The sequence below is a fragment of the Lathamus discolor genome, chromosome 7 (assembly GCF_037157495.1).
Source record: "Lathamus discolor isolate bLatDis1 chromosome 7, bLatDis1.hap1, whole genome shotgun sequence".
NCBI lineage: Eukaryota > Metazoa > Chordata > Aves > Psittaciformes > Psittacidae > Lathamus > Lathamus discolor.
This window is the reverse complement of record NC_088890.1, coordinates 341,229-368,316: the sequence shown is the minus strand read 5'-3', so window position 1 is coordinate 368,316 and position 27,088 is coordinate 341,229. Positions and strand designations below refer to the sequence as shown.

Below are 27,088 nucleotides of genomic sequence, written 5' to 3'. Positions count from 1 at the left end.
GATTTCTTTCTGCCGTCAGCCCCCGAGCGGAAGGGAGGGAAGTTTTGCAGAAAGGGAACGCTTTTGAGGAGGGCGGCCCAGAGAGCGCCCAGCCCCTGTGCCCAGCTGGCTGCCCGGAGTCCTGGGGACCTCAGCCCAGCATTCCTGCATGGCAAAAGTGGAGCTGGACTGGGGCGAAGGTCCTGTGGGATCCCACTCTCCAGCTCTGGTCTGGGCTTTGCCCCGGCTGCCTGCTTAGGAGCGATTGCCCCATGCTGGGACTGGCAGAGAGCTTTGGCATTTTTGCCATTGGGAGAGGGTCTGTCTTAAAATGAAAAATATTTGGATGAAAACACTTGAAATATAATTAAGATATTGTTAAAAATAGCAACAATTCAACCTAAGAGATGAGTTTATCTAGCTGTCTGCAGCTGATGCTCTGTATTCTGACATTTTGCACATCTGCACTGTGCAGCGCAGGAGCGTTACAAGTGCTGCTCACCAACAGGCTCCGCAGCCGGTGTCCTGGGGCCTCCAGGCTGTCGAGGCACAGGAGGTCACCTCCAGGCACTCAAGAACCTTGGCCTGGCTTGGTAGCACACACCAGAGCTCAGCACCTCCACGACCCAGACCCGAGCTGTGCGGAGCTGTGTTGCTGTGCTGGAGGAGGATGGATGTTTACCAGCCCTGAGAGCAGGTAATGACTCTACAGGACACTGCATGGGACTAATCCGGTATTCACATCAAACGCACCGGGTTCTCTTTGTCGATATTAATCTCGGGCTCCAAGATGGTCATTGAAGGGCACTGCTGCACTCCTTCACTTGTGCTCGCCCAGAAGTTGGCACCTGTGAAGTTGGTGCACTCATGCTGCAGAGAACACCTGCAAGGGGAACAATTCGGGGTTGATTATGTTTAAAACAGGTAATAAAAACGTTGACTTCCTCATGAGGGAAGGTCCTGAGACAATCCTGTGCCTACATCCCTTCCCTCCATCCTTGCAGCTAAGCCTAAAGCTTTGTTGCTATATTTGAAGTGTCTGGTTGCCATGATAAGAGCATGTATTCCCACCAGCATCAGCAGAGCACCAGGACTCAGGGTAAGCAAGAGCAGGCCAGAACGCAGAACTGCAGAGGAGACGGTGACAATCTGTCTGACCTCCAATTTGTAAATGTGGAGTCTAATTCTGTAAATCCCCTTTTGAGTGTCCAATGTCTCCTACTCATAGATGATAACTGCAAGAGCAAAAGACGGTCTCTAACAGGGTGTTGGCTCTCTCAGTCCCATGGTTGGATGCCTGCAAGATATTCTCTGCACTGGTAGCAGCGTAATAACGCAGCTACACTGAAATCCTGGCTCTGAAGGGTATCTCGACTGTTTCAGACCAGATGCAATTGTTTTTGAAAGGATGTATTTCGTAAGGAACAGATGAAAACTAATGGCAGTGTGACTGTGTGGAAATACAAAAGGCACCAGAAATTCTTGCCTAGGCTTGAGGACCAAGGGACACGTCAAAGTGCACTGGGACACAACCAGTCCTACCTGGTCTCCATCGTGCACCACCCGCAGTAAGCGTCCGCAGCAGCCAGGCACTCCGTGCATGTCGAGTACTGGTTGCAGGCAGCCACCTTCACCCGTGTCATCTGCACAACAACAGCACAACTGCTTCCAACTGCTTTACACCACCACAGAAACCTGACCGGGATGAGCCAGTCGGGCCACGTGTAGCCAGTGAGGAGTCACCAGCATCTCGGGCTGCTTTACCTGTCAGCCTGGACCAAGCCTTACAGGACGGACAAGGAGCAGACCCTGGCACCGCCGTCCTCCACCCCAAACTGCTCAGAGGTGGGTGCTCTCATAGGACCACCCCCGTGGAGCTCCCGCTGCCGGTGCCCCAGGACAGGACACTCAAGGGACAGGCCCTGCTGCCGCGGGGTGTGCAGCAGCACTGTGCTGGGCTGAGCTGAGCTGCAACTTTTCAGCCAGCACCTTGGCCACAGCTGTGGGATGGATAGGCTATAGAGAGCCACACCACACCTTTCCGATGCATCAGAGATGCTTTCACAGCTTGTCCCTCCCTGTGAAAAGCTTTCACACAGACATGCAGAAAGCTCCCTTCCAGACAGAGCTGAATGCTATCTGGCTCTTTACATAATGACCAGAAAGCAACACCACACTGGAAACCTTCGTTTGTAAAGAAATCAAAAAGCCTCTGGGGACTTGCTCGACAGGAAAAGTTGGAGCAAAGCCTAAATACTTGAGAAGGAAAACTGAGTCATTTGGTACTGGCAACGTGAGGTGCTGAGAGCTCTGAGCTCCCACCAGGCGAGTGCACTATGAACCATGGGCTCCTTGGCCTGACCCCACTGTACCCACAGCACCTTCCTGCTGCCCAGCCCTGCGGTGCTCAGCACCCCCAAACCCAACCCCATTTCACTCCTGAGGAGCTTCCCAGGATGCCTGATGCTGTGATTCTATGATGCTAATTGCACCAAAGAAAAATTAACTCATCTGGTTTATTGGAAAAGAAAAAGAGGAGAGCATCACAAGTGCTGCACTGTGCGTTTGATCAGGCCTGAAGGAGGTGCACAGCCCAGCCGGGAGCTGAGCTGAGACAGTCTGAAACATCAGCTAAAGAGGCATCCTGGAAGGGCTCTGTGAAATGGTAATGACCAGTCTGTGGGGAGATAGGGCTTGAAAAACAAAAATCCAATGTATAACATTTGTGGTTCTGCATCTGTTTGGCAGATTAAAATGTAATTCAGGACAAACCACGAGCACTTGGAGCTCTCAGCTCTCATCCTGCTCCTCTGCTCAGCTGATGGAGATGAGGCAGTCTGTTCCTACCTGCTGCGGCATTCCCCGTCTCCACAGAGAGCCCTTCTCCCATCCAGCCCTCCTGCCCGCCAGGCTGAGCAGAAACCTCCTCCAGGATCATGTCTGACAGGCAGACTTTTTGTCTGTAGGATGTCCTAAAAGCTTTCTTAAAGACTGTGGCACCGTATTCTCAGGTTTCTATACAGGAACAGCCCCTGTTTGTTTCTGCACTCCTTTAAGTGGGGTCGGTTTCAGCAGCTTTCACGCTTCTTTTTCCCTGGCCACCACAAAGAGGACCAAGCCAGGCAAGGCAGTCAGCTCGCTGTGACCCCCACGCTGCACAGGAGAACAGCAGGCACAGGTACCACCCAAAGCCCTTTGACACCCCAAAGCTCTGAGCTTCCTGACTCTGCCCATTCCTGTGAAAGCAAACTTTAGTGTCCCTTCCTGCTCCCAGGTGAGTGCTGAACGCTAAACCAGACAAGGTGCTCAAAGGACTGTTTTGCTGGAGACTGAAGCTCTCACCTGATAGGAGGTCATCAGATAGAGGTAGGTAGAATCAGATGGGTCGAACTGCATGATAGGGTGGACAGGCTCTCCGTAAGCCACTGAAATGGATCTCCTGCTAATAACCTTCATGGTACTGTCCAGATTAATCTGTAGTGAGAAGAAGCCACTCACTGAGACCATTTGTCAAACACTATGGGGAGGAGATTATTTTTCCTTAGTTATAAACAAGAATCAAAGTGTTATCCATTGGTGTTCCACGTTTTCAAGCACTGTAAATCTCTACACACAGTTTGCAGGCTATACAGGGAGCTTTACTGAAAAACCAGCTCTGTGCCACAGGGAAGGCACTAAGTGCTCCAGAAAGCCCCAGCCATGGCCAGGAGCTGGGTGACGACCAGCACAGCAGCCCTCGCTCCCTTTGTGCAAAGGCCTCTGTCCGAGAGGCTGCCTGGAAAACTTGCACCCTACAGCTCTGGCATTGCGCGGCTTCTTCCAGCGGCAGTGCTGCCCTGCCCTAATGGAAGTGGCACCAGTCTCCAGCCCTTGCCATGTACATATGTGCATTTCTGTTACAAAGAACACTGCATTTCCAAGCTTAATGAAAAACAGGGACAATAAATCAGCAACGGGGCTGAGCAACATGGCATCCATTGCTCAATGCCTGTCTGAAAAGTGTTGTCATTCCTGGCAAAAAGAAGCTTCCATCCCTGCTAATTCCAAAGACCATGGCAGCTGCTGCAGGACAGCCGAATCCTACCTTGCCTCATGAATCACCAGCTGAAGTGCTGGCAGTGATGGAAGAGGCTGCAAAGCATCAGCCTGCCTTTCAGATCTGAATGTCTTGACATTTGACTTGAAAACTCAGCAAATTAAATGTGGCATTGCTGAGAGGAAATAACAATAGGGCTACACAATTTCATGTGACAGTCACTTTTCTGCTTGAACCAGAAAGGGCGTGAGGAAAATTCCCACACCCTTACTAGCAAGGGAAGTCAGTAATTGTAAGGACCAAGCATGCTTCTGCTCTCTAAAGTCTGGATTAATTAATTAACATAGGATTAATTAATTCTCACACTAGAGCAGCACCAACACATCCTAGTAAAATAACACAAGCTCAAAGCAGAGAGCTTTGCTCTGCTAAGAACCATATGCAGACATTGCAAGCTGCTATGCAGAAAAAGAAGGGAGCTATCATGATCCCTACTTAGAAACTGGCTATCCAGAAGCTAAATAATTTGCCTGAGATCACCCAAGATGTCCATGATCAAAGTCCCAGTGTCCTCCACTGTAGCTCTGTGATCATCCTCTCTCCCTTCACCCTGAGCTCTGCTCTGTGTTTGGCTGTTTCTAGGCACCTGTCCCCAGGTCCCCCTGCCTTCAGGGCTTATTTACCCTACACTGTCACTGCGCTGGCACTTGCCCTGGATCCCTGTGGGCTACGGCCCAGCGGAGAGCCAGAGCAGCAGCACAGAGGGGCAGAGACCAGCAGTCCTCTTGCTGGAGAACATGCGCTGCACTGGCGAGAGCAGAGTGGGCTGAAGCTCTGGGTGACCCCACCACAGCACCTTGTCTACAGACTTCCAGACACGTGGGGACTCGCCAGAAGGGACCCTTCCCACCCCCATCTCCTTCCAGGACATCACACCCTGGCACACCATGCCCTGGCCACCGCTGCCTAAGTGCTGTTTTTCCTCTCATGCTGGACGTGGCACTGATAATGGCCTGCACGCAATGCCCGTCTGCAGCCTATCTGATTAATCCCCTATACTTACCCCTGGCAGCCATAATTGCTGCTGGCAGGAGCTGGTCGAGCTCTATTCCTGCTCCTTTGCTGTTTTTTCTCAGGCAGCAAATCTGAATGATAACTCACGCAAAGCATCTTGTATTCTGTGCCAAATAACAAGGAGCCCCGAAGGTAAAAAGGCTTCTGGTTATGCAGCTGTGTTGTAGAATTAGATTAGAGCTATCTGAGCAAATTATCCCAGCAAAGGGTAGCCAGGAGCCTCTCCCTAATGGAGGCGCAGCAGATAAGGCTGCTTTCTCTGAGATAATAATGGAAGCGGAGCTGTTAATGCTGTGTGAACAGGGCTGCGCTGCGTGTGGCATGTGTGTCCGCCGCCCTGCACCCGGTCAGGCTGCCAGCGCCCTCCCACCCGGCTGCATTACCTGCCCCTGCAGGCAGAAACCAAAGCTGGGGGTTTCTTTGTGATTGCTCCCACATTTCTGCCAGGAGCGCTTGGGCTGAAGGGAAGAGATTGGATCCGTTTTCTTCTCTCCAAGCATTTTGATCCAATATTCCACGTTATGCACCACTCACCCCAGGCTGGGACAAAGCAGGTATCAGCCGTGTCTCTGCTCCAGGGAGCTTTTCTCCCCACCCCTCTATGGACTTTTGATGCTGAGAGCACACAGAAGTGTTGTGGCGTGTTGGAAACAAAAGTTTCTTTGGCAAACTTCAAGCACGAAAGTTGCTGAAACCCTGACCTTGCATCTTGGCTCTGTAGCCAGGATGTTGCAGTGCCTTACATTGCCTTTAGCACATTGTTTTAAACAGATACTCCATCAGATGCATGGATTCACACCTGCTTTGGACTCAGCTGGGATGAAGCATCTCTTGGTGATTCCACTGTCCACATGAAGCCTCCAAAACCCATCAGCTCAGGGGGAGAATTTATTAGAAGTTCTGTCAATACTTAAGTGCTGCACAATAACATTACCAGCATAGAGTTCATCAAGAACATCCTGCTCACGTGGCAGCCTTGAACAGCAATTAACGGCCACCAGTGGCCAGGCAGCAGGCACCACTGCTCTCGTTACTGCAGCATCCAATTACTTCTTCATTGCCGAACGCGAGTGGGTGCTCAAACCCGACAGGACGCGATGTCCTGGGCACAGCCCCGAGGGGAGCCCACCGCCCGCCCCGGCTCGGCCCGGCCCCCGGCCCTCCCTGCCCAGGCTGCGGCAGCCGGGCTCCACTTGCCTTCAGGAGTCCTCCGCTGGCGGTGCCCAGGAACACCACGGTGTAGTTGTTGACGCTGGCCACGGCCACGGCGGTGAGGCCGCTGTAGGTGAAGACGGGGGTCGCTGTGACGGGGTTGACGATGGCCAGCGGGTGCTGCAGGTGAGCTGCTCCGCAGTCCAACTGCTCCGGCTGCAGCTGCCGGGAGACACACGTGTCAGCGGGTCCCCACCACCACCAGTGCCCCAGGCTCCATGTGCGCAGAGTGCTGACAGCCCTGCTGTGCCCAGGGAAGGCTCCTCACCACCGAGCCGTGGAAACAGGAAGATGTAACTAGTTTATTCGGGGCAAAGAGCTGTGATAGACCCTCCTTGGTGCTTCCCAGATCTACCTCAGAGCCAAACCCAGACCAGGCTTTGCTGGAGATGAGCTGTTGGAAAAGCTCCGCCCTTGCCCATGCTACGAGCAGGATCAGGGCAGCATGGGGATTGCTGCTGGAGCGCTCCAGAAGAGCATCCTCCAGCCAAATGCCCATTTACTGTAGTACCACCCTCAGACCTCAACACAAAAGCCTGGTGCAATGGTGAAAGGAGACAAGAGGACTCCTTGTACCGTCTCTCACCAAAGCAGAGGTCTGTTCTCCAGCACAGCGCTAGGGCTGCCTGTAGGGGAGGTTTCTCTGCCCACCAAAGGGGGGACCCCCCAGGGACCGCCTGCCCTGGTCCCATGCACTGCCCAGCGCTGCTGGGGGTCTCCCTTCCCGTGGGTCAGCACTCGGGATCAGGGCTCGGGAGCAGGCAGAGCCGTGCTCAGCTGCAGCCCAGACACCATCTCCAGCTCCTTCCTTCTCAAACAAAAGGTGAAGCAAAAGGTTTTTCCAATAAAAGAGCTCAAAATGTTATTTCCCTGCAAGTGAGCGAGGAAGCGACTGAGACCAGAGCCAAGGGGAGGAGGAGGAAGCGTGCTGGCGACTCTCCGGACTGTAAAACCTGGCTCTGGTCTTGCTGCTACTGCAGTCAACAGCAAAATTTCCACTGGTCTTTCACTGGGACAGGATGGGATGGAGCAGCTGTCAGGCAGGAGGAGGCACGGCACTGTGGGATGTGGAAGGAAGAGCAGCAGCTGCAAAACCGCCCAGAAACACTAAAGCCACTGACCCCGTCCACCCTCAGCCCCAGGGCAGAGGCTGGTACCAAGGCACCCATGTCCATTTGCTAGCCGGTGCCAAAGGACAAAGGCAGAGAACAATTGCTAAGGACTCCTCACCTGTGAGCCTTGTCTCTGGGCAGGCATTTGGCTCCTTTGGCCCGAAGCAAGACAATAGACTTCACCATCCCATGCTAAATTAATTAGCACAGTTGCTGCATGACTGCAGCATTTGGAAACGGGACTGATGCCTCATATTCCTCCTACCGTGGCGAGAAGCACCCAAGATTTATGACCACTCTTGCCCTGAATCCTCCAAGACTCCCCTTGTAATTTCTGCTCAGACGATGCGGATGGATTCAACGTCTGAACATCACAACAGTCTCGCTGCCGACAATTTACCCTCTGTCACCCCTGCAGCAGCTTTATGAAGTGCTGGGGGTGCAGCTGAAGCCGTTCAAATGACGGGCATGTTTCAAGGGCCATTACCACATCATCTGCACTGTCATTTCAGGCTCATCTTAAGAGAAGCCACAACTGGGCTGTCACCCTTTGCAGTGTGGGCATGCAGCTGCAGGGATGACATGCAGGTACTTGCAGGCTGCCTGGACCACACCAAATTCAGGCCTTGACTGTGGGAAGTGGTTACACAAAGCTCTTGACAAAAGACCACTGGCGGGCTGCAACCCGCATCGCTAAAACTAAGCACATTTCACACCTTACTGAACTCAGCTCTAACATGGATATTCCTTCCAAAATAATCACCAGGAGTGCTAATTTAAGCAGAGCAAATGCAGGGATTTGAGGCTGTATCTGTTAAGAAACTGGACCACGCGCTTCCACCAAGCCGAAGTTGACAACCAGCCTGTTTAGCATAGTCTCTCCTCCAAGGACTGAGTGCACAAAGGCCTGTATTTTAATTCCCTGATTATCATTATTATTTCATTAATGGAAACAGACTAAATCTTCAACTCTCCCCTCTCTCCATATGGTTTAGAAGATTAGGCAAATCTTCAGGCTTCACAGCGAGAGCATGAAACCCAGGCAGGATCACCCTGCTGCAAGGACCCTGGGCAGGGGTGCACCTCCAGCCCTCCTGGCCATGACATGTGTGGGGTTGGTGCCCCACAGTAGGGAATACATCCCTGGGCAACCATGGGGAAGAAACTTGCTAAAACCCAAACTGCATGTGCAGCAACTTGTCTGTGTCTCCATGAGTGAAGAGGTGGGAGGAAAGGAGCCCCCACAGGCCACCATCCACAGCATCCTCTGAGCAATGGCATGCACAGCAAATTCCCCTGTGCTGCAGAACAGCTCATACCCCCCCCCCCCCCCCACCACGGACAGACACATCCAGTGCTTATTTCCCGGCTGCAAGCACGCTGCTGCGAGCACCAGACTGGGTCCTCTCCACAAAACCACCCTGTTCTCAGTCCCTGTGCCCCAGCAGACACCAGACCCGCGCCACTGCTGCTGCTGCTGCTGCTGCTGCTGCTGCTGACCGCGCCAGACAAAGACTTTGGAGCAACAAAGACTGATTTGAAAAACTTCCTCGGCTAAAGCAAGTGCCAAGCAGGAGGTAATGTGCTCAGAGCTGCAGCTTGGTCCACACGGGACCAAGACGAAAGGATCAAGTGTTGTGGATGGAAGGGACTTTGCTAAATGCATTTCGCAGTTTTATGGCATTTCACCTTATTAAAAAACTAAAATCACACCCCAAATTCTTAAGTGTGTCCATTTTCCCCCATAACTGGGCCACACAACTATTTTATACCATACAGAGGGCACAGCAAGCCATTCATGTTTCTGATTTAATGGTCCCTGTCACAGCTAGACCCTCAGACATGCACTTGGGTTTATTTATTTGCCTTGGGAATGATTATTTCTAGCCCCTCTTCATTACCCCTCACCAGTATTAACCACCTGAAGCTCACAAGCCTCCCTCCCATGGGAAACTGAGGCACATCAGGGCCCACCTGGGAGCCCGAGGGATGCTCAGCACCTCCTCTCGCAGCAGCTGCCCGTGGAGCCGGTACCAGCACTGGTGTGCCGGCAGCCTATGGACACAGCCCTTTCTTCTCACAGGGGGCCAAGATCGCGGGAAGTTCCTTATCTGCCGCGCCTGCCTGCTTATAAATCATGCGTTTCAGAGGCAATATCAGTGCCAAGTGTTTTCCATGGTAAACAGGATGTAACTATTCTAACACTGGCTAAGCTTTATTTGACCGTGTACATCCTTCCTCTGAAACACCTTTCTTTAAGTGACATCAGCTCTTCCGACAGCAGGCAGCAGGAGACATATGGTGTTTCCCTCTCTCGGGTCCCAGGGTGGGGTAACACACTGTGCTCTGCTCTCTGTACACCACAACACTGAGGGGACATCTTCATTCTGTCACGTTACAGTAAACAGGATACGGCCAAGCCACATCCTTCTGCAGACAGCAGGCAATCGCCACAGCTTGGGAAAACACACTTAAAGGCTTTCTCCTTGCAGAATGGGTTAAATCTCACTCCGTCTTAAATCAAATTACCCTACCCTGAAGTGGGGAAAGCATAAACGCAGTTTCTTTCGAAACCAAGCTCTTTCTATCATCTGCATTTTAAAGCAACCCCATGGGCATTTACTGTATTGCCACTACTTTCCTGCTACATGCTCTGGACACTCAGGAACTCACAGAAATATGGGGTGAGTCTAGATTCAAATTCTTCTGCACCCAAACCATTTGACCGGCCCTTTGAGGCCTCAGGCACAAGCTGGAGATACCCCGCCGCCAGCACGGGCGGAGCAGGGCTGCAGCCACCCTGGGTCCCCCCGCTCACAGGGAGCGCGGCCTCAGGATTTCTGCACCATTTCACCCAGGACACCAACGAACGCAAACCAAGGAGCCACATCTGAGCACAGCGTTAGTCAGATCAACCCCGACCGTGACTGCACAAACCAAGCGGGACAGAGAGAGCTTTCCAGCCGCATCAGAGCTCAGGAGTTCGGCTGTTCCCACAGCACGAGTTCAGTTCTTTATCCCAGGCCTAAAAGGAGCAGAAAAAGCGATTTCCCAGAATTTCCACTACAGCTCCCAGCGGCAGGTGCTGCACCCCAAAGGCAGCCGTGCAGGATGTCCCCTCGGGAAGGAAGTCTGCTGGAAACAGAAGGAGGAAGAGGAGTGGTGAGGCAGCACTCAGGAAAACCATGAAACAGACTGATTTCTACATCCTGTGTTTGTGACCTTAAAAATAGTTCTTTAGCACTGGTGGAGTTTATTTCCGAACCAAAAGCAGGCTGCAGTTCAAAAGCCCTGTAGCTTGTGCTTTCAGCAATGCTTTTCTGACTCCAGTGCAGTGGGGCTGAAAGCTTCACGGAGCAGCACAAAGTGGAAAGGCAGCCCAGCCCCTTTCATGCATCATATCAGAGCGGATTAAAGCACTGGCTCTTAGCATGCCTGGAGTCCTGGGAAAATGACACAGCCAGCATCCGATAATCTGCTCCAAACTTGTTGATCTGTGGGACTTAGCCATCATCTTCATAGGCTCAAAATTTGGCAGTTGCTCCCACACAACTGACATTTTCAGGCCATTACAGGCTGTGGTAAAAGGACTCTAGTTTTATCTCCTGTCTTCCTTAACATAAACCATTAGAGGCTTTTATTGCTGTTTAGGTATGACGCAGGGAAACCTCAGACTGCAGAGAGAATAGCCAAAATAATTCAGATACTGCCCAAAAACCAACAGCAGGACATGGACTCACAGCAGAAGAGAAGGGAGAGGATAAAATTCACAGGAAGCATTGCACAGCAGAGTGAGAACTGGTGGCAGGGCAGCACGGCTGCATTATGAAAACAGGGAGCACAAGTCCTCCCTGTGTCGGGCAGAGCCCAGCCTGGGCAGAGCCCGATGCAGGCAGAGCCCAGTCCTGCCGAGCGCCGTGGCTGCCGGCAGTTTGTACACACAATCACACATTTATCTGCTGCAGCTTCACCGCCAGAGCCGTCAGAAACCCGCTCTTTGGGATGCCTGGAGGAAAATGTCATCCTCAGAAGAGGGCTCTACTGTTAAGGCACTTGAGACGTAAGCGGTCTCTAATTGTAGTGCTGCTGCAAGGGCAGGCATTATCACAGAGCTCTTTTAACTTCCCATCGTATCTTCAAGGCAATGGGAGGCAAATCAATGCGCACTCTTGGCCAGTCAGGGCACTCGGGCTGAGAACCTCTAATGAAATGAATCTTGCTGAATCTTTCTCAAGAACCGCCACACGAAGCAATCAGCACCCCCACAGCACATGAGATGTCCTTAAAAAGAAGGCTTAAAATGAGGTTTGCATCCTGCTCTCACCGCTTCTTTAGACCACAAGTTCCTTGAGCGAGGAAGTGGTGGGTTTGCTCTGTTTTGCAAGTTTGCGTAGTGGCAGTCCTGGTTCATGGTGCTCTGAGCCCCCAGTGACACTAGCAATGGGCTGCCCAACCTGTCTGGCCCCATGGCAACACAGACCATGCCCTGTCCAAGCACCTCCATGGTAGCTGCCAGACGCAGCTCAACACAGCAAGTGCAGAGTCCTGGGGGTAAATCAGCTCTGTCCCACTGATGCTGGGGGACCCGTCAGCATCCACAGGAGCTGATGCTCCCTTGAGCGTGCAAAAGCTGCTCAGCAGCAGCCGTCGGGACCTGTCCTGCAGACATGCTCTGGGAAACCACAATGATCCATGTGCAGTCCCATGTACCTCACCCCTTCACGGGTGGATGGCAGCTGGGACTATCGCCTCCAGCCCCGAATAGGGAAAGTTAATGTCTTGCTGAAGAGGAGTAATAGCTAATGAAAAGCTATGTCCAGATTCCCTGTCAAACTGCTCCCCTGCCACAGGCGCATCCACCACACCACAGCCAGCACCACCAGCCCCGGAGCACGTCAGCCACACATTGAGAAATGGCCCTGTCAGCACACCCGCTGCTCCCTCCACCACTATGTCACCCCATGCCAAAAAGCTCCTGATGCCTGGCAGGTATTCAGCCTCTTCAATTTTATTTTACAGGAAAGCTTTTCCTCCACGTCTTATAAAACTCACTTTTCCCTCTCTCTACTGCAGACTGGCGAGCCCAGGACCACGGCCGCTGGGGAAGGGCGGGTGCAGTGAGCACTCTGCAGACAAGTGGTTCTCCTGGGATTTTTTGCCTCCCTAAACCTCCTCTGTGCTGCATGAGAACCTGCAGAGTCAGAGGCGCGAGATGCCCAGCAGCCCTGGGTGCCCATGCGCCTTGTCCTTCCCTGCACTGATTTCTGAGTTCTCTGTGACAGTCAAGGTGCTCACCCATCACAGGCAACAGGCTTGGCAGACCGCGTGCCTGAAGCCAGACTCAGGGCCAGAGCTGACCCCACAGGCTGAGCCCACCAGCCCCTGAAAGCAAATGAGAAACTTTTCCGGGAGCCTGCAAAGCACAGACCTCCTGCCAAACCTCCAGTGCCGAGCCTGGTCAGGCCAAGCTGCTGTGTTGAAGCAGCAGCAGCAGCAACGTTCACCTCCACCGCAGATGCAGACCTCAAACCACCAGAGGTGAGGGGTTTGCTATGCCAGAAGATGCTTTCTGCAGTGTGCCTCATCTCAGATGAAACCCAAGCTTTGGCTGCTGTTCCAGCAGCGGCAGCCCCGCCAGACATCATGTATGGACATGCTGCCTGCAGAGCCCACCTCAGAGGGAAGGACCGGGACAGCACCAGGGAACAGCCGGGCTGAAGGCAATGCTACGGTGAGGACAAAGCCCAAGGATTTGAACATGCACAGGCTCCCTGTGGCCATCCATCCTCTGCTGTGTCCTGCAGGTGCAGGAGGAAAGGGCAGGGGTTGCCTGTAACACTTCCCTCAGGGTGCTAGGGAGGATGCAAGAGCTCCGAGGAGTCCCCAGAGCCTGCACCAGCTAGACACAGCTCCAGCAGTGATACCGAGGTTGGACGCCTGCAGCTAGACTGCGATCACCCTCTTGGTCTCCTCTGCCACCTCCTCCTGCAGGAACAAGTCCAGACTCACAGCCACCCATCACTCCGCAAACCCCTACAAATGTGCTAACCCTGAGGCCGAGCTACTGGCAAAGGAAGCTGAGGGCAATTTCGACAGGAGTCCTGCAGGATCTGCTTTGCACAGCCCAACCCTCAGAACACCTTCCCCCAGCCCGGCAGCCCTGGTACAGGATCCCCGTCCTTGCTCCGCTCAAGCCATGGTCGGGCACACACCGGCGCTTTGCCCTGCAGGGAGCTGAGGCGGCACGTGCGAGTGCACGGGCACTGCTCAGAGCACAGAAATACAGAAAAGCAGCAGTCGTTTAACTGAAACTGCACATCCTTCGTGCCGCCAGGAAGGCTGGTCAAGCTTATTATGTTAGCCTTCATCCTGCATTAAATACAATACTTCAGATTATACAATGAAATCCCTCAGGAATGGGCAGGCAGAGGGATTAACAAACAACAGGCTCCAAAGGGGTTGTCATAGTCAAAACAGCAAGGGTTTAAGCAGCAAGAGCTTGTATGTCCTTTAAATTTGCCCCCACTGGAAATGCAGCTCCTCTGCCCTGCTCCTCAGGGACAAGGAAGGAGCGGATCAGCCGAGCACGCCTCTTCCCAAGGACACCCACGCCACACTGGAAGCCCAACTAACACATCCCTCTGAAACTGCTCAGAGGAAGACGCCTGATTTGTTCAGGCTGTATTTTCTTAGTTACTCTTTCCTTGGAGGAGCCCCCCTTTCACCGCTCAGGCTGTGTTTCTCGTTTATGTTGAGCTTTGGCTTCAGTAACCAACCTCAAACTATTCAAACTCCTTCCCACAGGGAGGAGCCCTGGGTGAACAGTGAGTTTGGCTCCTCAGTCTTCAGGGGTTACTTTTTGTTATTGCTACTCCCAACACTTAGCACTTCACGTGCTCAGAGTGCTCCGAAGACTTATGTGTGCGATCCTGGGCTGAAAAAAGCATCCATTAAAGTAACAACATCTTACCGAGCACAACTGGTCTTTTGCGTGTCACTTCAAATCTGCTTTATTTAGCAGTAGTTTATAGTAAATGTTTTCCTGTATTTTCCTCATTAGTTCTGCCAAATCAATTAAGCTCTGAGATAATGAGCAGAACTCTACTATTCTTATATGCATTCTCAGTAAAACCCACCCCTGAGCGCCAGCACTGCCCCACACTACAGAGGCATCCCCATGGGTACCACCATGCACATCACCTGCACACCAGCTTTGGCACCAACATCCAGAAACACCACCACATGCTCCCAGCACCCAGCCCGCTGCTGTAGCTTGGGATGGAAAGGTCAAAAATAAGCCTTTTTTCCTCACTAACTGAGCAGAAGGGACCTTTGGAGGTCCTCTCTCCCCACCTCATCCCCCCCATCTAGGAAATTCAGATCACAGTAACTGAATAATATTAATAATTTCAAAATTTGTTAAAAACCAATGGTCTTACTGGATTCAGCAACTGAGACCTCACTTTTTTGGTTCAAGTATGGAAGCCTTTCATTTCTCTACCGTTTTATATTTTTATCCAAGATTTGTAGAAACTGATGTTTCCAAGGCAGTTCGCAAAGATCCACTGAGATTCGCAGCTTACTGCAAAGCTCATCAAAAACTGACACTGCAGTTGGGAGATCCCAGGGACACAACACGGCAACCCCAGCTCCTCCCCAGAGCTTCAAACCTTCCTTCAGCAGCTTATTTGGCAGTGCCCAAATAGCCTTCTGCAGCCAGGGAGCCCCAGTGCACCGAGGCGGATGGAGCAGGCGGGATCCCAGGAGGAATGCCCAGGAACACCCATCCCTGCCTCCCGCTGTTCAGCTCACCCCAGGGACATCCACGATTCAAAGCAAGTGAGGAAGTGTGAGGAAGAAATCACCTGTATCTGCTGCTCTCCAGATGCGGGTGTTTGTTCCCTCAAGCAGAGACATTACCACAGTTTCCTCTCCATGTGCTGACCTGCCACTGACTGCCGAAAGCCCAGCCTGAGCCCATTCCCTGCATGAGCTGGTTTCCAGACTTGTGCCCACCGCCCTCTGAGGAACCACATGTCAGAACACACCATCCTAGTGCCTTTGTACCGCCTGCAGCTAACATCTGGCTCTACGAGATGTACTGAGGGATGACAGGGACTCACAAGGCAAACAATCTTGGAAACTATTTCATATTGCATTAAAATCCGCTCACCCTTCACATCTCCCCTTCTTCATCAAGTGCCATCATTATGCTGTAGTTTTCCCAGCTCTTCCTAAAAAGGTCACTCTACACACAGCCACTTTCTAGATCACGCCAGGTTTTCAATAGCCCCTTTTAATTAGGCGATCCACCAGAGATGGCTTTTGGCCACTAGCAGCTCACAACCCATTGAATGCTGGCAGCAGTCAGCAGACAGTGGGATGAAAATCTAATAGCCAAAGGGCTTTTGCTCCAGAAGGGAGCAGTGTGAAGCAGCACAATACTTTAAACAGAGATAAGACAGAAATGGAAATACAAGTTTCAAATTTCCTTCAAATAATTGAGGTACATGTATGCAAAATCCAGACTTTTAGGCAATTTTGTGTCTGGATTAGAATCTAAAGATTTGTATTCCGGGGCCACTAGTAATAAGTAAGCTGCAGGCATCTTGTCAAAGCAAAGACCCTCTAATGGTTCAGGCCCAAAAAATCAGCAGCCTTGTTCCAGCAGCTGGTCCCAGCCACCCAGAGCGCTGCTGCCCCGCATCAGCCACATCCTGCTGGCCGGCACAGCCACCGCTGCGGGTTTGGTGCAGCAGATCAAAACACAAGCCTGCATCTTCACTGAGCCCTGAGACCTGAGCTGGGGCTTGTGCCTGGACTCAACCCACCCCACCACTAGCCCTGAACTCCATCTGGGCCCTGCAGCACCCATGGCTGCCATTCACCCATGTGGCGGCACCCTCGGGAGCACAGAAGCAAACCCAGGGAGTGCGACTCCGGCCATGCCTTCAGGGGAAGGCACAGCCAAATGAGAACCCCAATATGGAAAAAACCCTGAATACCCAAGTCAACCCCTATCCCATTGCCCAACACAGAAACACCTCAAGCCTATGTGCCTCTTGACCCTTGTCTACAAGGCTGGGACTATCTGTAGGTCCCTTCCTCCAAAAAACAATGCCTGCTGAACTGGAAAGGAAGGCACAGGGGCTGGCAACAGCAGGTCAGCTCTGCTCAGACCACAGAGCAGAGTGGCCACTGTTGCACTGTTGGTGCTGTAGGATGCCATGTCCCCTGCGTCCTCCATATCCCTGGGGATGTCCTGGTCCCAACCCCCAGCACAGACCTGCAGAAGGAGCCAGCATACACTCCCCGCACTGGACAAGACCCGCTGACGCTTGGCAGGTAATGAGAGAAAGTCATCATGGGCTTTGATACCAGCCCTGCTCATCAGCGCACCTCATCTAATGGGCTCCTCCAGGCTGTTTGATAAGTCCTGAAGCCGTCCTGTGCTGCACCAGAGCGCTGCCTGCCAGCAGAGCTGTTATCCAGATGTTAGGAATTAGGACTGCTCCCTCTGCTCAAAAATGTCAATAAATTCTGCCGGCCTCTCCAAGTGGAAGATTGCTGCAGACAGTCTGCCACCTCCTCCGCCTGCTACAAGGTGTTCGAGCCCAACTGGAAAATAAGGACTTGCAATCACTTTACTTACCAATCCAGAAAAAAACCCCAAACCAAACAAAAACCAAACAGACAAGCAAAGAAGATCTCTCCTGCAGAGGCAGGGTCATTCACACCCGCCACGCCATGCCCCTGGGTACATGTGCTGGGGACCTCAGTTCAAACACTGGTGCTGCCAACCATCTTATCAACGACAAGGCACCTATCAGGCAGCCTCTGACCACCTACTTGCCCCTGTGAAACACTGCAGGAACACTTCCCTCGAGCAGATTGGTGCATGTACCAAGAGTTTCCAAACAGGTCTGCGAGCGCACGGGGCTGCAGCAACACCACAGGCACAGCCGGGCTGCTCTTCACACACGGGCACACACAGCACAGGCAGTAACACCTCCGGGCATCAGCCACGTGCCCATGGCCGTGGAGCCATTTCTGCCCCAGGTCAGGAGCCCTGACCTGCATCTACCTGCTCCTGGCTGTTGTGAGTGGTCACACTCCTGCACACGTTGTCCCCATGGGTGCTGGACAGGAGCCCAAGCCGGGAGGAGCAGCCACTCTGCTGTAGGTAGCGTTTGGTGGTGCTCAGGTGGTTGGAATTGATTGCTTCCAACCGCTGCCGGATCCAGCTTGCCCGGTGTTTGCATTAAATTACCACAGCCAGGGGCTCAGACCTGCTGCATTTCCAACAACTTGCTGGAAGAGGTCACCACACCAGAGTATCACCACGGAGCGGTAGCTTGTGAGTTTGAATTGGTGCCTGTTGGGATTTACAAGGCACAGCACTGTGTTTTTACAGCATCCCCAGGCACCCCTCCAGATCTCTATGTGCCTTATTCCCCTCCCTGGGTGCCCTGAGCCCAAATCTTCTCTCTGAGTCACTATGAAACAAACTTTGAAAAACCAGAGAAGAGCTGGCAAATCCCTTCACTTCCACCCACTGAGACCCTGCGGCTCCTATCGGGGCTCCTGTCGGGGCTCCCAGGGAGCACCTTCGTGTTCATGAGTGGGAACCAAACATCTGCCCTGGAAAACATCTGGGGCTACACAAACAAAAGTGGTTAAAACCCCTGTGTGAAGGGCCTGCTCCTGAGATACAATCTCCTCTATATGATCACATGAGCACCTCTCCAGAATGCTCCAGCTCCCTCCCAGCTGCCAGGCACCTTCCACAGGCAACACTAGACTCGGCCAAAATGATCCTTTTTCTGTTTTCCACCTAAACCACTACTTACTTACAGGAGATTTGGTGAGCTCACTGGATCAGGTCAGCTTGACCATGTAGCTCCCAAGAATGACAAGGTCCGCGCAGCCAGCTGCAGGTCTGGCTCTACAGGCACCCACGGGAGAGCTCAGATCCCCCTGCAGAAGGACCTGGTGCTCAGCCAGCACCATCCAGCACAGCCCTGTGCCCTGGGAGCAGGTGGGCACTCTGCCAGGGCGGGAGCCACTTTCCATTCTCCCACCTACAGCAGCACAACTTCTGGTTTCCGGGCGCTGCAACTTGTGCCACTTTGACCGAATTTCCCTTTGCAATCTAGGATCTGTCTGAGCTTGAGCAGCAAAGCAGGGGCGAGCCCCGGGGCCTGTGAGGTGCGTTCCCACCACCCACCTTTGGCTCCGGGGCACCGACCTGCTCCCTGGGAGACTCCCTGGCTCCGCGCAAAGCACCAGCCCTCGGCACCGCGAAGGCCCCGGGCACGGCAGCCCAGAGCTGAGCCTGCCTTCCCAGGAAGGATGAGGCTCACACGGCTCCTGCCCTCCGCTCGCAGCTGCCTGCCTGTGCCGTGGCTGCCCGCAGAAGGCTGTGCTTCCGCATAAATTCCCAAGGAAATACACCCAACAGTTGGCCATGACCCACTAATACCAGGCGAGTGGCAGGGCACGTACGCAGTACTTGGGTTGGGGCCCAAAGTCTTGCAGAGTCCAAGCAAGGCTCAGGCTGTGGCTTGAACCCCTCATATGGGGCACCCCGGGCCCCCCATGGACAAGGACTCGAAGAAACAGACTATAGCAATGCCACAACGTGGTGCAGCTTTGCAGTAACAGCATTCGCACCTTCAGGTGCGCGCTAGGAACCCCAAACACGTCACGCTCTGTGAAAAGCAGAAATTAAGTCAGCTGCAAGAACTCCTGCCCCATCTCTAGTGCAGAAATTAAGTGTAAATTCCCAGTTTCCTTTCTGTGGCTAATCCTCCAGATTTATTCGAGGAGATGTAATGTTAGAGGCACATTTATTCTCATGTTTGGAATTTCTAAATTGGTATAAACCAGCACTTCAAAGTAACTCAGTTCCTATAAAACCCAATCCCACGGAGATGCCACAGTATATTTGGACAGTAAGTAGATGCTTTGTCATATTCCCACGTGTATATGGGTTTTTTTCTTTGGGAACATTTTCTGCCTAGTTTCAAACCACATTTCTATGCCCAGGCATACATATATATTGAGATTGTTTATACAGCCTACCCAAGGAGTTCGTTTTATTTAACAACCCGGTATAGTAAAGCTCACTGGTGGGTATCTCATCATTATACCACAAAACACTGCGCTCAATGAGCATGCAGGATCTGACATGAAGCCACAAGAGCCAGAAACTTGAGAATTAATGCTGAAACACACGATTATCCCATGCAGTCTTGCCTATGTTTTTCAGCATAGGAAACAAAGCGGATTTTCAGCCTTTTTTGAGTTGCAGACCCCAAAACATTTCCCAAGAGAGATGCAGATCCTTGGCAAGCAAATCTAAGTCTAATGAATAGAAGTCTACTTTCCCTAGTTACCTCTCTGGGAGTTTTTAGAAAGACAGCGTGGGGCTCGACATAGAAACCACAGCAGACAAGGAGTCGGGCGCAGCTCGAGTGTGGGATGGGGTCACCAGCTCAGCATGTCCTCAAGCACGCTTGTTCATGACATGGAGCATTTTGTTTTGTGTTAAACTCAGACCCCCACATCAGCCACTGCTTGGACACCTAAAGCAGGGAGGTTTGCAGAGGTGCCTGGACATCCACATTCTCTCGCCCTCGTGCTGCAGCTGGGGCTGGAGAGCAGGGCTGGGACCCCCCGGCAGCCATCCTCACTGTTGGCCAAAAAGGCAGCTGCTGGTTGGAGCAGCACAAAGGTGCCTGCACACCAGGTTCAGAGATGGGGCGGTGGTGAGAGGGTGCTGGGGGGCGGTCACTCCACAGGGACGTGGCTGTGATGCAGCTTGGCTGCCTGCACCGCAGGAACAGCCAGACCTTTACATTCAGTGGCACTGGGGGGGAAGGTGCTGGGACACCCACACGCTCCTCCCTGGCCAGCGGCCTCCTCACAGGGCTCTGCCTGCTCAGCTTTTGCAAGGGCTCTGGATACCGCAGCCACACCACGCTCCAGCCATGCAGCCTACATGACCTTCAAACCCACCGGGCCTTAATCCTGCTGGGGCAGAACAGTTCAAATATGAAGTAAACCCACTCACTGTCCTTGGGATTTGATAAACTCTGTCAGCGCATTGCTGCCAATGATGTTAAAGATAGTCTGCTACAGAGAGCTCATACTCCTTTTCATTCCTGGGGGCTTGAGTCCAAATTCCACCCAGGCTTCGAGTGGGCAAAACGCAGCAGTGACTCCATGCAAGTATTTCATTTTAGCTGCAGGAGTTACAAAGACAGCCCAGTATTTGACACAAAATTCATTATAAAAAGCTATTTCTGTTGAGGGAAAGCAATCCTAGAGCTCACCCACTCACTCTCAGTACAAGAACCCAATCAAACTAAATCCTTCCCCAGTACATCCTTCTTCCCCTAAGCTGCTACGGCAAATTCACCTCCTTGGTAAGTGACTTTTCAGCAGTACTCAAGAAGAACAACCAACCAGCCTCCACTCCTGACCCAGACCATCCTCCTCTGCACATTTTTGCCACATCTCTCAAAGCTGTTAAGGATGTGCTTAACTGCAAGTTAGTGCTTCCACCAAAGTGATGGGCCCATTCCCAGGCTGAGCTGGTGACTGCCCTTGCCCAGGCTTGGGGACACAGGCCAACCAGCCACACAGGCTCCCCTACCAGCCAGAGGAGACCCAGCCACCCTCGGCAGCCCCTGCATGGCCAGTCCCACATGGTCACGGCGAGAGCAGAACAAGTGGCTGCCACCACACTGACCGCAACTGCCTCAGAGAACTCCCTGCACTGGGGAAAAGCCCCTCCTACCAGTGCCGGCCTCTCGTCATGATGCTGAGGGGTGACAAGCCTGCACCCTCATCAGCGAGCACTGCCACAGTGGTGCCATGGGGACAGCAGCATGCTGAGGGCACCCTCCTGAAACCTGTCACTGGCAGCCAGTGCTGCAGCTCCCTGGCTGAGACACAACCGAGTGCTGCAGGAGAGAAGCATTCAATTAGACAGAAGAGCACACAAGGGGGCAATGATTTTCCTTTCACACCACATTACGCCTAACAGCCTGCGCTCCCTGTTTGTAACAACCAACTACTTCATCCCAGCAAGCTCAGAATGAATCAGGCCATCATTAGGTTTTTATTTTTTCTTCCAGAAGGAGCTTAAAACCCAACCACCTAGTCCACAGGCAGAACCAATAAAGCACACTTTTGATAATACCAGAGCAACCGCCAGTGAGGCATCGGCTGAAGACAAGCAGGAAACCCACTAGCGGGTGGAGAAGTGGAGCTCAGAATGGGAAGGCAGCTACATGCTGATCCACTCGACCAAAGCAGCTGCTGCTTTAATACATTTTCCTGCTGCGTTCCCAGGGCTGGACACAAAGTGTATTAGAGTATTTCATTGTCTTGAAGGTGGAAATTGATGTTAGGTTTTCGCAGCACAAAGAAACACAATATCACAACTCTTCTCTTGACACTGCCACTCTGGGACTTGGAAACGAAACAGCTTCTTAACTTGCTGGCAATTCTAATGATTAAGTAAAAAGCAAAAAACCTGAAAGGCTCTCCTTCTGACTGGTAGGAAGGCTTCCCAGCAGCCTTGGTCAGCGGTTTTAGAGGAATACACTTCAAAAAATGGGAAGCATAGAAATATTAGGCATGAACAAATATTAATGGTACGCTTCATTTATATCCTGCTGTACTTAACATCAAAGGATCTCAAAGCAGCTTTACAAAGGCAATCTTACGCTACATGTGTTTCCGAATAATAGTAATAAATGCAATGCAGCAAATCAGGGAACTGAGGCATCTAGGGTTGAAGGATGGGTTCAAGGTCAGCAACACAGCAGCAGCGTTAGTCAGGACTAGAATGTGGTTTTCCCCATCCAGCCATTCTGCTGCCTCATGTAAGCAGGTTTTCTCACGGCCTTGTCTCGCTGCAGTGGTAAATACAGAGGGTTTCCACTGACTCCAACAGCACTGGTGAGGCTCCTCAGACCTCGTATTGCCTATCAACCATCCCTGTCCTCCGCAGGCTGCCTTTCTGGCATCAGCTGACAACACACTTCTGGTCACCTTCCTCACCTTACCAGGAGCACGCAGAGGTAAGGACCCCTAGCACGCTCCACAGCAGAACAGCATGATGGGCCAGACCCAAAGATGGAGTGAAATATCACTTCTGCACTGAGTCTCCCTGGAGTCCTTAGGGAATTAGCTGTCCAAATAGCTTACTGGATATAGCACTCAGTATCTTCAACAGACCAGTGCTAGTTATTTCCTTGCTCGCTTGGGTGTTCTTCTGGCATTGACCTGCACTCACAGATAGACTGGTAACTAAAAGCTCCTTCCAGAACCCTCAGCCACAATATCTCCTCTTGACCTGCCTGGTAGGAACAGCTCAACCCTGCCAGGGCTGAGGGCTAACTCGCAGGGTGCTGAGCTTCAGCCACAGACAACCAGAACTGTGTGTACCCCCCTGTCCTGCAAACAGCATTCCTGACTCCTCTGAGAACTGCCACCATGCCAAGGCTTCAGGACTGGGCACCCCTTGTTAAACGCCCCAAGTCTTTGTGGAGTTAACTCAAGTGTCAGGACAACTACCAGATTTCCTGGCTGTCAGGCAGCTTGCACTTTGCCACTGGGGAAAAACTATTCAACTTTGCTGGAGTAGGTCTATGAGCCACTGCATTAAGGCTACGTATCTGAACATAGTGTAGAGATGCCACACAGAGCAGTCGGGTTACCATGGTAAACCTTTCTCTGTGTCACTGCCGCTGCACGGGGAAGCCTGAGCCCAAACGCTCTGTCTCGCCTTTGAAACCAAACAGATGTTTTTACGATCTTTGACGGAGTTGAGTTATGCCTCCTTCCCAGAGGAAGGGAAAAATGCAGAGCTGAAGCAGCCCCTTTTCCCTTCTTCCCCCCCCCCCCCCCCCCCCAAGCACCGCGTATCTTCAGTGAAGGGTTAAAGCGGCGCCTTTATCTCACGTTTACGGTCACTTGGTAACAAACGGCGACAATGGCAAAACTTCTGCCCTGACCGCGCAGGACAAGGCAGCCGGTGAATAAAGCAGCCGATGTGTGCGCGTCCGGCCGCGGCGGGACCGGCGGGTGCCACGCGGGGTGCGCCGCGAGGGAGACGTCCTGCGAGTGACCGGGAACGGGGCCGGGGAGCAACGGCGGCCCCGGCGGGGTGGGGGGGCTCCCCAGCAGCACACACACACGCACGTCCCCAGCAGCACACACACACACACGCACACGTTCTCTGTTCGGTACGAGCCCGCCGGCCGGCTTTGACGATGTGACCGGCGTGACACGGCTCCCGCGAGAGCACGGACCGGCGCGGGGCACGGAGAGAGCGGAGCGGGGAGCCAAGAGAGCGAAGCGCGGGGAAGGGGTCACCGGAGCGCACTCGGTCGCGGAACGCGCTCCCACCCGGGGAAGCGGTGCGGAAGCAGCAGGAAAGGGACGGGACCGGACGGGACGGGGCCGCTGCCTCCCGCCGTCTCCCCGCCCGGGATGCCCCGTCCCCACTCCCCTCGCCTGCAGGTGCCCGTACCTGTATGTTCCTCTTCTCGCAGGCCGGACCGGTTCCCTGCACCACGCTGTCCAGCACAGTGACCATGCCGGCGGCCGGGCTGACGAAGCAGGAGTTGCGGGCAGCCCGGATCGTCTCCTCGATTTCTGCGAAGCGGAAGACGCAGAGTGCGGACTGCGGCCGCCCCCCACCGCCGCCGGCCCCTGCCCGCTCGAAGACACCGAAGAGCAGCTCCTCGGGGGGCGGCGGGGCCGGGCCCGGGGCCGCCGGGCTGCTCCAGGCAGCCCGCGCCGGGAAGACGGAGACGAGGCGGGTGAAGGCGTCGCTGGCGCCGCCGCAGCGCAGCCCCAGCTGGATGTAGGACTCGGTCAGCTTCTTGGTCTCGCCGCTGCCGTTGAGGGTGGTCTCGGCCGCCTCGCCCAGGCAGATGCGGGCCAGGAGGCTGTGCGAGGGGCTCTCCTTGTCGCCCGCGTTTGCCTCGCTATTGAGCGCCAGGTACGCGTAGGGGCGCCGGGCGGGCGGTGCGGCCCCGCGCTGCAGGAAGGCGCGGACGAAGCTTAGCTTGTGCCGCGCCTTGGCGCCCTGCTTGATCTTGAAGATGTTGTCGTCGGAGGGGTTGATGTCGAAGGTGAAGAGCTTGGCCAGGTCCCCGCGGGCGTTGAGGGCACGGATGGCGATTTCGGGCGTGTTCTCGAAGCGGTGGTCCTCCAGGCTGCGGTTGCGGGGAAAGAAGGGGCTGCCGAAGCCGGTGTAGGTAGCGGCCACCAGCAGCCGCGCCCCGCTGCCGCCGCCGCGGCGCAGCACCAGCCCCACGGTGGAGGCGTTGGGGTGGTTGGCCGCCACGTTCAGCATGCTGGGGAAGACGGTGACTGGGTCGCTGCCGCCCGGCGGGAAGCGCACGGCCACCGCCGAGATGTTGGCCATGCTGCGCAGCTGGCAGAGGCCCTGGTAGATGGAGCCGCAGACGACGAGGACGCCCTGCTCGGGGTCGGGCTGCAGGATCTTGTTGTAGTTGTTGGTGAGCACCTTGGGGTGCTCGCAGGAGGCCTGCGGCAGCTGCGGCGCGTGGCAGAGCGGGCTGTCCAGCACCGGCCCCACCGCCGCCTCCGCCTCCAGAGCCAGCTCGCCCCCCGACAGCTGGAAGAGCCGGTTCACGGCCGCCAGGTAGACGCGGGAGCCGGGGCCGTCCAGGGCGAAGTTGTTGGTGGGGGTGGGCGAGAGGAACTTGCGCTGCACCTCCAGGCCGGCGGCGCGGCCGGGCAGCAGCGACAGCAGCGGCAGCAGCAGCAGCAGCGGCAGCAGCGCAGGGGGCCGCGGCTCAGCGCCCGGAGCCGGAGCCATCCCGCCGCCCGCGCCGCAGAGTGCATGAGCCCTTCGCCGAGCGGCGGGAGGGGCCGGGCCGCGGGGCCGCTTCCTGCGGAGGCAGCGCCCGCCGCCGAGCGACGCCCGCGGGAAGTGGCGGCCGCGGCGGGGGGCGGCGGGGCGCGATCTCGACCGCGCCTCCCTCGCTCCCTCCCTCCCTCCGCCCGCCCACCCCCGCCCTCTCGCCGGTACCCGCTGGGTCCCGCTGCGGGCCCCTCGCGCGAGCGCAGGGAACTGACCGCGCACCGGGCAGCACCGGGCAGCACCGGGCAGCACCGGGCAGAGCGGCGCCGGTCCCCGCCTCGGCCGCGCCTCCTGCGGGCCTCCACCGCCTCCTTCGCGTTTTCGCGCAGGACGGGCAGGCGGGAGGAGGCGGCGGGGGGCGGGACAGGGGACCGGACTCACCTTTCCAGCGGCGGCACGGCACAGCCAGCCGGAGCGGGCAGACCCCGCCGCGCCGGAGCAGGCAGCACGTACAGAGGGCGAACACGCAAAGCACGTAACAGGGGTGTCCCGGGGGTGTCCCCCCGCCTTCCCCCCCAGCACGGACACCGCCGTGGCCTCCCGGGCCCGGCCCGTCCCGTCTGGGCGGCCGCGCCCGCCGCGGGATGCTCGTTTGAGGGTGGCGGGGAATGTTGGGGGTGTCAGCTCAGCCCCGGGGTCGCCCCGGCCCCGCCGCCCTCCCGGGGGACAGCAACAGCTCCCCAGGGAACGGGGCGGGGGCAACGCGCGGCCGGCGCCGGGCTCCACCCCTAGAGCAGCTCTGCCACAAGCGAGGCTCACCCGAGGACTGTGCGTCTGCTCTGCCCTCCAACGGGCTCTTCTTTAACTGTGGAGGGAAAGGGGAAGAGGGGGGAAAAAAAGGACATCAAGAAGCGATGATCTTCCCAAATTGCACCCCCCGGAGCCCACCGCGGGGAGAACCGCCCAAGAGCGCGGAGCCGCTGACCCACCCGCCCTTGCCGGCGGGGGAGCGCTCCACCTGTGTGGGTGGAGGTGTCAGCTCACATCAGCTGCAGCTCTCCCCTCCTCGGCCGGCATGGGGACGTACTCCCTCGTCATGGAGGGGAACGCGCTGAGGCTGAGGAGCTCTGCAGGGTGAGATGATACAGGGAAAGTGAGTTTCATCACGGCACAGGACACAGCCCGGGGCCACGCTCCCTGCAGTGGGTGCTTTGCCTTGCAGGCTAAGCAAAGAGCCCTGGTCTCTTTGCCCAGACCAGCCCTTACCTCCTGCCACCCTATCGTGACAGAGCACAACAGTAGCCTCCGAGTGCACCCAGAAGGGGCCCGGCCCCTTGGACCCCGGGGGCACGGGTGGGCTCCAGCACACAGCAGATACCCTGATCATGTGCTCTCAGTATGGTGAGGATGCTTTAAGCTGAAGCAATGGCAGAGCAGGCAGCCAAGTGGAGCTTGGGTACAACACCTTTGTCTTCAAGCCTCAGCTTCCACTAAGGGCAGAGACTGGGCTGGAGCACCCACATGGTGGAGGAAGGCAAAGGAGAAGCTTGTGGGCTTGATTTCATCATGCGGCTGGGGAAAGTACATCCGTATAATGGCACAGGTCCCTTTGTAAAGGTTGAGCCGGGAGACACCTTGTCATCCACAAACAGCCAGCAGCATTTAAAATCAGGGTGGGAAATTGAGGCTGGTATTTGGTCACGACTCCTGGAAACACTCCACAGGCAAGCCCTGAACACTGTCTTCCTGCTTCCTGTCCCCACACTGCGCCTTACTGCCATGCCTGTTCCCGTGGAACGGATCTTTGTCCATACAAACATG

At 54.8% G+C, this 27,088-nt stretch overlaps 1 protein-coding gene across 1 annotated transcript in view; it reads right to left on the bottom strand.

The window, feature by feature from the left end:
- The window catches only part of PLXND1 (plexin D1), a 74,403-nt gene extending 49,021 nt beyond the window's left edge, over positions 1-25,382 (bottom strand). The window contains exons 1-5 of the mRNA XM_065687730.1: positions 23,963-25,382; positions 6,287-6,463; positions 3,322-3,453; positions 1,522-1,622; positions 733-862 (exon numbers count right to left, since the gene is read on the bottom strand). Of these exons, the coding sequence (XP_065543802.1) occupies positions 733-862; positions 1,522-1,622; positions 3,322-3,453; positions 6,287-6,463; positions 23,963-25,282 (1,860 nt within the window). The 5' untranslated portion in view covers positions 25,283-25,382. The remainder of the gene's footprint in view (positions 1-732; positions 863-1,521; positions 1,623-3,321; positions 3,454-6,286; positions 6,464-23,962) is intronic.
- Positions 25,383-27,088: the final 1,706 nt, after the last annotated feature.